This window comes from Anoplophora glabripennis, unplaced genomic scaffold (assembly GCF_000390285.2).
Source record: "Anoplophora glabripennis isolate ALB-LARVAE unplaced genomic scaffold, Agla_2.0 scaffold231, whole genome shotgun sequence".
Lineage (NCBI taxonomy): Eukaryota > Metazoa > Arthropoda > Insecta > Coleoptera > Cerambycidae > Anoplophora > Anoplophora glabripennis.
In genome coordinates this window covers 378-11,646 of record NW_019416343.1, presented here as the reverse complement: position 1 = coordinate 11,646, position 11,269 = coordinate 378, and the positions used below count along the sequence as shown (strand labels likewise).

At 32.3% G+C, this 11,269-nt stretch overlaps 1 protein-coding gene across 1 annotated transcript in view; it reads left to right on the top strand.

The window, feature by feature from the left end:
* LOC108905491 (serine protease 7) overlaps positions 1-7,151 on the top strand; it is a 10,964-nt gene extending 3,813 nt beyond the window's left edge. The window contains exons 3-6 of the mRNA XM_018708364.2: positions 4,639-4,823; positions 4,937-5,136; positions 5,332-5,559; positions 6,810-7,151. Coding sequence (XP_018563880.1) covers positions 4,639-4,823; positions 4,937-5,136; positions 5,332-5,559; positions 6,810-6,973 — 777 coding nt within the window. The 3' untranslated portion in view covers positions 6,974-7,151. The remainder of the gene's footprint in view (positions 1-4,638; positions 4,824-4,936; positions 5,137-5,331; positions 5,560-6,809) is intronic.
* The last annotated feature ends 4,118 nt before the right edge of the window (positions 7,152-11,269 follow it).

The following is an 11,269-nucleotide window of genomic DNA, read 5'->3' as shown; positions in this document are numbered from 1 at the left end:
TCATACGGCAAAAACTATTAAAACGTGGTTGCAGAATCATCAAATACCAGTATTAAAATGGACGTCTTCCAGCCCAGATTTATCTCCTATTGACACCTTATGGCACAATATGAAAAAACAGCTTCGGAAACATCCAGCACGTTCAGTGCCTGAATTAAAAGTCACAGTACTGAATATTTGGGATAATATTCTACCAGAAGAATGTGCTTTGTTAGTAAATACAATGTCTAGCAGAATTAAAGCAGTTATTAAGAACAAAGGCGATGTAACTCAATATTAAAGAGTGGCCGAACTTTTATGACCCCTGAGACGGATAAAGTTTTCTATTGTGTAACCATTAGTCGATATATGTATTGAATAAAATGTTCATTTTTGTAACTAAAAAGTTTATATTTTACTGTAGTTAAAGGGATTTTCAGAAATATTTTGTTATTTCTGCATAACTCATAGATTATTAAAGTATTTAGTTGAAAACGTTGACCGGCCGAACTATTATGAGCCTGGGCTCGTAACAATAAACAAATCAAATGACTAATTTATACATGTATTTATGAAAACCCCATAAATGCCTTTTCTTCTAATGAGGCAAAAATTCAATATAGCGTCCATAACAAAACCAAATGTTAACCCACATTTTTATATACGTTACTGACTGCAGAAATCGATTTCTCACATTATTTTATATCAGACTACACATTTCTGTCCTAAAATTTTGAAAAATAAGTGAAGTATACAATGTGTCCCAAAATAACGGAAGACCACATATTCGTGCACTCAAAATAGGCTAATTCACCAATATCTAAAATCGCTTCGTTCGATCACTAGATGGCCTCAAAGATAGTGAAAATTCTTTGAATTTTTTAAATAACTCGAATACGTATTATTCGATTTTGATTATTTTTGGGGTGTGGTGTGGCTTTCAGATTTTGGTGTTGTACAGAGTGTTTTTTAAAACTTACAACTCCTACAAAATTGATGTATGGTGATAATATCCGTCATAACCTTTTCCTCCGTCGGGCAATAATGATAACTATTTTTCATTTGATTGGTAATACCATTTGGAAGTATTTGGGCCTCTTATAGAATTTTGATTAAATGAGCCGTTTGCGTACAAACAATATTTTTTAAATGTATACATTATCTTGCCACTCATATTACAATACTTAACAAAGTGCTAGTAGGCTATGATTTCGTAGGTTGACTGTAATCTCAGTTTGCTTTTGTTTGGGATAGATTTATTATTGGCCCTGTTATTCTACCCAATAGGGGAATGGGGAATTTTATTTAGAATTTTTGCAAAACCCGAGTTATTGGAAGATGTGCCGTTATTATTAGAGCTGACATGTGGTTTATGTATGTGGGCGCTCCACCACATTTCTCTGTAAATGTCCGGCAGTATCTGAATCAAAGATTCCCTCGTCGATGGGGATAATTTCCTGTTAACTAGCCTGTACATTCACCAGACTTAACACATTGCGACTATTATCATTGGGGCACTCTGAAAACAACAGTGCATGATTCCACATCTAACACTGAACTGAGTTGTGAAGGCATATCCAAAGTGCCATAAATGTTTTAAAAAATTAAAAGCTGCAGCCGAATTAACTTTTGTTGTAGATGTTGGTGGTGGTCATTTTGAATAGTTTATAAGTTGTACTAAATTTAGTAACCTCAACTTTGTTACTTTTATCTCCAGCATTTTTTATTGTATTTTATTGTCTTTACGAATTATTTCAATAAAATTAGGCACGTTGTAAATAACTCTAATTCGTCATATGTGTGAAAGGGGACTATGCATGTCACAGTCTATCTCATATGTTGAGTGAAGCTAGGCAAGGGGAAAGCAGAGGGCTTTATTTTCATCCAACTGATGCGCGCGATTACATCTCCAATGTCGTACATTTTGGATGGGTCAAAATAAAATATTTTATAGTCCTAAGTCAATATATTTCAACAGCTACTCAGTATTTTTATAATAAATATATATAATATTTTTATAACTTCTTGGAATCCCAATAACTGTAACCATTTCTTTCTTGTTGCACCATCCCCAAGCATCCTAAAAACGTTCACATTTCACTTTTAGAATACTGAGGCAAATTTTCAGTGAGACATAAAAATATATTCCCAAAGGAGAACATCAAATGGTTGAATGAATGCAACTTTCAGTTGATTGCATCTTCGGTATTTTTATGTATAAGTGAACCACCACCATATTTTTGCTGTTGTATTTATTCAGTTTTTATGCTCGTGCATTTAGTAAAATTGTAAATATATTTTTGAAAAGGTTTTTGTCGTAGAGGAAAATGAAAATGATGAATGATTAAAATTTGTAATGTTGGGTATAAGGGATAACATTGAAATACCTATAAATATATTAAATATAAATAATGTCTGTAACTTATTTGTGGTGCAGCATTTTCCTTTGATTTTAATGGCCAAACGTGGTTCATATTATTGTTTTCTTACTATTTCAGCAAAAATTTTAAAAAAATACCAAGTCAGTTTTATAAAATTTTACCGTTATTCAAATAAAAGTTACCCACACGCACGACAATGGCCACAGTTGCATATACATTCCAAAGTCACCTTCAAGCACGCTTACCTGTGGAAGGATAGCTGATGTGGATGTTTATAATCCAATTTCTTACAAATTCTGCACTGTCTAACCATATTCACACCTTAAAAGTTTATCCAAAATACATGTATAAACACTAATCACGTTTCACTTACTAAAATCACAACTATTTTCTAACAAGAGACGCCATATTCTGCCAACCACGGCAGAACGAACGAGGAACACGCTACAAATTATTGCGTAGTTGCCAAGTCTTCAAACATGGCAAATATGAAAAATGAAAAATAATTTAATATGTACAGAATTTAACAATATTGTATGCATAACTTAATAATACTATCCTATAATAATAATTTTCACAATTGTGATGAAAATTGCGATAAATATATTAAGTACATTTCCAGTATAATTATACAGCTGACAACAATGATACAATTAGACTGTGAATAGACCAGGCTTCATCTAGAAATGTAAATAAAGTCCCCTTTATTTAAATGTCCTTGGTATCACCTATCAAATAAAAAATAGTTGTCATTATTGCCAGAGAGAAGAAAAAGTTATGAACGGATATTATAAATTTTGTAGAAGTTGTGAGTTTTAAAAAATACTCTGTATAACATCAAAATTTGTAGAATGAAAGCAAAAGTCCACACCCAAAAATAATTAAAATCGCTTATATAATAGAGTTATTTACAAAATTCAAAAAATTTTCACGAACTTTGAGGCCATCTAGCGGCCAAACGAAACGATTTCTAATATAGATGAATTAGCCTAAGTCTACCTATTTAGAGTCCACGAATATGTGGCCTTCCGTTGTACACGTTATTCTGGAACCCCCTATACAGGGTGTACCTAAATAAGTGTCGTAACGGAAAACTGTAAATTACTCTTGAAAAGAGAAACATTTTTTTCCTCTTCTATTTTTCTCTTCGGGCTTTTGTTTTCGAAATACACGGTGTCAAAACTTTTTTTCAGATTGTTGCCAATATCTTAGGAACCGTTTGAACTACAAGACTGAGCTTTTGTACATACATTATCACTATTAATAGCTACTTGCTGCAAATGTTGTTAAATTTCGTTAAAATTGTTAATTATTACTACCTATATTTTGAATCACAAAAGATTTTCGAAACGTTAGCAAAATGTTTGTTTTTGTTCATAAAAAGTAATTTTTCTTAAAAACGGTTGACTTTAGAGCAATGAACCAAGAGAACTATTTTTGTGTAAAATTCATTGGCGCTTCAGAATTTGCTGTCATATGTCAATTTTTCCAGTGGCGTAAAAGTTAGGGGAGAAAAACCCTGTCGATACCTTAAAATCTCCGCCACTGGCACGTTCAATGAATTCGAGAAGGATGGGAAAAAGTAGCTATTAATAGTGGTAATGCGTGTACAAAAACTCAATCCTATAGTTCAAACGGTTCCTAAGATATTGGCAAAAAATTTTAAAAAAATGAAAGATTTGACACCGTGTATCTCGAAAATGAAAACCCGGAGAGAAAAATGGAAGAGAAAATGTTTCTTTTTTCAAGAGGAATATACAGTTTTCCGTTGCGACACTTATTTAGGAACACCCTGTATAAAAAATAGCATAAAATCAATTTCCTTCGAATATCTTCGGAACTATTTGGAATTTTCTAAATTTAAAAACGAATCCTTGATCGGCATCAAGTTCTGCAAATTTTTGGTCATTTAACCATTTCCGTATCTCTTAAAATAAAAAAGATACCCGTATAGCACAATTAAAAAGTTGTAATCTACTGTTGAAAGAAGAAATGAAAGATTTGATACAAATTTTGTATAAATATCATAAAAATTGAATAACGAAAGAGTCGTAGATAACTTGATACACATTTTAATTAATGATATTGAGCGAAACAAATACTCTGAGGGCTACACACTTGTCCCGTCTAGCACTGGATTACAGCAAACTATCATACGTCAGAAAAATTACCAAACATCAACCGGTGTCAAAATATTCATATTTTATTCCATGGGGATTAATTGATTTACTGTTCTCTTCAATGCTTGTCTATAACCGCCGCTTTATTAAATTTTCAGTTAAGTGATAAAATTTACGGGGGAGGAGAAACTGAGCTGTATGAATTTCCCTGGATGGCGCTGTTGGAATATAAAAACCCTTCTAACCGCAGAAGATTTTCTTGTGGAGGTGTCATAATTTCTAAGAGATACGTTCTTACAGCAGCTCATTGCGTTGGCCAATTTTCGCAAAGAGTTGGTGAATTGTGAGTATAAAGCAACTAGCAACTATCATCAAAATTTAATAAATTTAACAGATATTTTGTAGTGCTGCTTATAAAATTAATTAATTTAAAAAAATTAAAGTCCAATTTTTTAGGGTGAATGTACGGCTTGGCGAGTGGGACTTGCGACAGGAAGTGGATTGCATTCGAGTGGGTGGTTCGAAATATTGCAATAAACCTCCACAGGACTTTGGAGTATCGGACATTCTGATCCATCCGGATCATCAAAAGAGATTTTCCAAGGGAGCTGGAGATATTGCATTGATCAGGCTAAACAGAAACATCACGTATTCAGGTCAGTGCACCTTTAAAGAAATGCTGTCTAAGAAACAAAGTAAGAAGACACACATTTCTGGTCATAGAAACAATTTGTTTTACGTAACACCAACTTTACTCATTCTTTATTGTATTTTATTTCTCCAGAATGCTTGTGGTGAAGACCTTTCAGTAGTCTTATTTCTGATACACAAACGTTTTCATATTTTTTCAGAGTTTATCAAACCAATATGTCTGCCATTTCCTGCCGAATCGTCAGCAGTTGGTGATACAACAGTTGTAGCAGGATGGGGCCAAACAGAAAATGCAACCCACAGCCCGGTCAAACTCAAAGTAGAGATACCAGTTGTTGACAGGTCACTGTGCGTGTCAAGTTTTCCATCTCTCGATATTCGAACTCAGATATGCGCTGGAGGGAAGAAGGGAAAGGATTCTTGTTTTGGTAAGGTGCCCCACAAGATGTAAGCAGTTGATGTATTAATAATTATAACTATTTTCTGGCATATCTCGGAGACATGTTAAGGGATTTTTTCTAATTTGATATAATTTCACGTCAATACAAAAAACTTTGAGAATGTTATTTATTTACACTTTCCGCAGTGGCGTAACATTTATTTTTTATAAAAGGGCCTCAAAAATACAGGGTGATTAATTGATAATGGGACAGAGCTTAAGGGCATGTTGCTGACCTCAAAATAGAGCGATTAAGCCAAATATGCCTTATCCGAATGTTGCTCCTTTTTTATGTACAGGGTGTTAAAGACGAAAAAATATTTTCGATTTTTTTAAATATCTTGAACATCTTTGAACGGATTGTCTTGAAAGTTTGTACACCTATGTTTTCTGATGTGGTAATTACGGAAATGGTAACTATTTTGCAATCACATCTAGGATGCGCTAGTTGTAGTGTTCTGTCTACTACTTCATTTAAGTCATCTTATTTAAAGGCGTACGTTCAAACAAATAATTTTGTAAAGAAATAGTAAATCGTTCTTATTTCGAAAACGGTTAAGTTTATCGAATTTTAACAGGTATATTTTTTTTTGTTTAGAATTGAACGTAGTTTAATAATGTCTTATTGGAAATTCAGACTTTTGAAGGACAAAAAAGATTGACATATGTTTACTCCCACGGAACACTACAACTAGCGCATCCTAGATGTGATTGCAAAATAGTTACCATTTCCGTAATTACCACCTCAGAAAACATAAGTGTACAAACTTTCAAGACAATCCGTTCAAAGATGCTCAAGATATTTAAAAAAATCGAAAATATTTTTTCAACTTTAATACCCAGTAGATCGAAAAGGAGCAACATTCGGAAAAGGCATATTTGGCATAATCGCTCTATCTTGAGGTCAGCAACATGCCCTTAAGCTCTGTCCCATTATTAATGAATCACCCTGTATAGTTTGCATGCCACTACTTTTTGTGTTGACGTGAAATCTCAACGAATGATGTAGGTCCCCGTTAAAACTTACCATATGAAATTAGAAAAAAATCTTTTTAACGTATTTCCGAGAAATACCTGAAAATCGTTTATTTTTTCCACTTCAACACCCTGTATCTGGAAAATTAAGCGTTTGTGAGCAACATTGTATACGACTTTTCCCCATTAATTTTCCTGGTAGAATCTAGTGGTAAAGTTTGGCCCAGTCTTCAACTGACACCCTGTATGTAACGTTAATTTCAGGTGATAGTGGAGGCCCTTTGATGAAGATGAGCAAACACACACTCCAGTGGTATGTCGATGGAATTATCTCCTTCGGTCAACGTTGTGGAGAGGAAGGGTCGCCAGGAGTCTATACAAACGTGTCTGAATACATTGACTGGATAATGGAACATATTAGAGATTAGGAAAATAGAACAGTTTAGAATACCTAACATAAGATAGATTAAGTACTCTATTAAGTACAAAAATTAGAAAATTAGATAATACTCATATTATACTCGTTTGTGATAGTTTTACTCTGAAAAAAAAAACAGACTATGATTTTATTAGAAAATTCAGCTTGAAAGTTACTAGAAAATTGTCATATCAATATATTTTTGTCCATCTGTTTTAATCTCTCCCTCCCTCTCTTCCTCACTCCTCCTTTCTCTCTACACTAAAAAAAAATTTCACTCAAATTTCACTCAATTTTACTCAATAATGTATCAATTTCTGTCCACACCCAATTGAGTGAAATTTTCACTCTATTGGTATGAGTACAGCTGAGTGAAACTATTGCATCAGAAATGAGTGAGTTTTACTCAAATCCGAGTTATTTCTATCAATTGAGTGATTTTTTACTCTATTCTGAAATATAAAACCAATTTAGAGTTGACTTTTTCTCTAATATGATTTAAATTTAACTAATATTGAGTCATTTTTTACTCAGACTTGGTTTTTAATTAACTAAACATTGATTGCAAAAATAAATCACTTGTTAATGATTAATTAGGATATACAGTGTTGAAATTAATTCAATTCGCGGGGTCTCCTGTCCTGGCTGAGACTCGCCAACTGAGATCCGCTGCGTCCGGCGAAGGCCTGTTCTCCTGGCGATCACGCTTTTCTGGAGCCCCCATCAACTGTGGTCAAGTTTACGGAAGCAATATGTAGGTGGTCGAAATTAATATACATTTAAATTCACTCGGTAATGAGAACATTTACTCTGATTTAGGTACAAGTGCACCAAATACGAGTTTACGTGAAGAATTTATTTAAGGGGTGTCTATATTTGAGTGAAAGTACTCAGTTTTAGTTTAAATATAATCACAAATGGGTAAAATGACCAAAATACCCAATATTGAGTGAAAATGTACTCGATAAACCTTTATTGCTTTCATTCACAACGATTTTTTTACAGTGTACCCTCTTACCCTTCCATTGCAAATAGTATTCCGTTAATATTTTTAGTCTCAGCGTTCTATTGCTACAAGCCCCTATTTCTATCTATTTTTGCTTATGGCATAGAAATAGCGAGGCGACTGAGACTGCATCGTATGACTTCTTGAAATTTAGTCCTGCTTCAGTTTCCAGCTGAGGCGTGTCAGTGCATGTCATAAGCGTACAAATCGGAAATACATTTTGTTATTTTTACATGTTAGTTGGACGACCAAGAAAAAATGCAGCCAGTATTATTGAGATATACAGTGTGGATACAAATTGTGGAATATTGCTTATATTTCTTAAAATATTCGTCATATCAAAAACATGTTTAATAAAAGTGTTAATTATTTCCCGTTTAGTGATATCTAGCAATCTTCCTTAGCACAAAAAATGTGGTTGACAAGGTAACCGACTTAATTTTTTTGAACGGTACCATATACCTACTTTTTTTGGTGAAAATTAATACATTGAACTTTCCTAAATACGATACAATACAATTTTAATGGGTTTTAATATTTTAAGGAATATAAGCAATATTCTGTATTATTTTTGCAATGGGAAATCAAATTCTGTGAATTACTCTCGAATTATTTATCGATTTGTTTTTGTTTTTAATTNTATTATATTTGGGTAGTGAAGCAAAAAATTAAATTTAGGCTTTAAATTTTCTTTAAATAGTTTTAAACACATTAGGTGATGGTCTTCAATAAGACATTTTAAAAAATCAATGGATTCATCATTAAAGATAGAAAAAAATAAGATTTCGGTTATTTCTAATAAAATTAAGTATAGTATCCATGTTTTATCATTTTCTGGAACTAAATCTCTAATAATTAAATGAAAATTTAAAACTAAGAAGGAAAGCATGAAGATGACAGTAATATAACCGTTTCTAATTTGTTCATGCATACTTAATGTTTGGAGGAATTAAATCACAACTAATATTTTTATATATGTGAAAGTCATCCAGTTCAATGAAAATGCAATTTTCCTTAACACCATAATCAGCAGTTAAATGTTCTAAGTAGTCTTGTTCTTGTCTAAGACTACGTTACACACTCCTACGATGTACTACACAGTACAGTACACCACAGACTATACACCATACACACTCACACTACACTGCAAGTTATAAAACACATACGAGACGAGTAACTGCATGTGGTAGAAGTTAAAAGTCTAAATGCCTTTGGCTGTCGCTGAAAGTTAATCCACGCTTTTCGCCGTAGTTTTAAAAATATGATAGTTTTGAATTAAAACAATATACTAAAATCAACTATACCACATCTTTAAATGCAGTTTATCTGAAAATTTAACGATATGATAGTTTTATGTCAATAAATACTATTATTCCTTTGATAAAATAAGTGTTTTAATTTGGACTTATGATTTATTTGTTTTAAATAAGTTCATTTAAATTAAAATAACCAAAATGTAGATGCAACCTTAAAACATGATTGTTTTAAAGAAATTGATTTGTTTTACATTATAATTTACTATGTTTTAATACATTATATTATATGTTTAAATTTAGGATGTATCTTTGATTCTAATACATTTTCTAAACATAAAATAGAATTGTTCCAAATACATGAGTAATACTGAAATAAAGATATATGATCAAATTAAATAAATATTTCTTCATAAGAAATTTGTAGTTTATTATTAAAGATACCTTTTTATGTGTGTAAATATTGAGTGCAAAAATAAATCACTCATAAATGATTAATTAGGATAAACAGTTTTGAAATTAATTCAGTTCGCGAGGTCACCTACTATCCTGGCTGAGACCCGCCAACTGAGACCCGTCGCCGGCTAAGGCCTGTTCACCTGGCGATCACGCTTTTCTGGAGCATCTAACGGGCACCATCAACTGTGGTCGAGATTACGGAAGCAATATGTAAGTGGTCGAAATTAATATACATTTAAATTCACTCGGTAATGAGAACATTTATTCTGATTTAGGTACAGGTGCACCAAATACGAGTTTACGTGAAGAATTTATTTAAGGAGTATCTATATTTGAGTGAAAGTACTCAGTTTTAGTTTAAATATAATCACAAATGGGTAAAATGGTCAAAATGCCCAATATTGAGTGAAAATGTACTCAACAATTTGACTCAATCGATTCACTCCGAACCTTTATTACTTTCGTTCACACCGATTTTTTTACAGTGTACCCTCTTCTTACCACTCTCTCAAATAAGAAAGGAAGTATAAGTATTATAGTAGTGCCAGTGCCAAAATAGTTGGTAGAAAAGTCATGGACAGGAACAAATCAAATCACAATTTTTACTAAATTTTAAATAATTTTCTGTATTCTCTGCACAGAAATTGTGATGTACCTTTCATTGGAAATAGTGTTCCGATAATATTTTTAGCCTGAGCGTTCTACTGCTACAAGCCCCTATTTATATTTTTGCTCATAGCATGCAAATAGCGAGGCGACTGAGACCGCATTGTATGACTTCTTGAAATTCAATCCTGCTTCAGTTTCCAGCTGAAGCGTGTCAGTGCATGTCATAAGCGTACAAATGGGATATACGTTTTGTTATTTTTACATTTTAGTTGATCGGCCAAGAAAAAATGCAGCCAGTATTATTGAGATACATTATTTTTGCAATGGGAAATCAAATCCTGTGAATTACTCTCGAATTATTTATCGATTTGTTTTTGTTTTTAATTAATCCCAAAAATTTGAATATTACAAATGCAAATGGTGAGACGAAAAAAATATAAACATTTACCTGAATCATTAATAGATAGAATTAATAGAATAACGGAAACAGCGCAATAGAGTATGATAGGTAGGCGTAATTTAAATACACATTTCGATACACAAATTAGTCATTAGAAATTTATTTGTGTAACTCAATTTGGAATAATATAATAAAATGGGTAATTTTCAAGTGAAGTATGTTTTTGGAAATATATATTATTATATTTAGAGTACGATAAACTTTCAATACAAAAAGTAAAAAATAGAGGAGCATATAAACAATAAAATTTATGACATTTTTAATGTCGTTTTTCATTTTAAAATTTACATTTCAATAATTTCAGTATACTTTTTAGAATATGTTTGGCTGCAATAACATCATATCACAGTATAATACTACATTATCAAATTGTATTATACTTTCATAAATGCAATCGCTTTAAACCCTTGTCTTATATGCAAGATTTATATTCACAGAAGTGCATCATAATAGTCTGCTACTTATGCCTGTAACTAAGTCATCAACTTTTCCACGCGAATCAATTCATGATCACAGTTT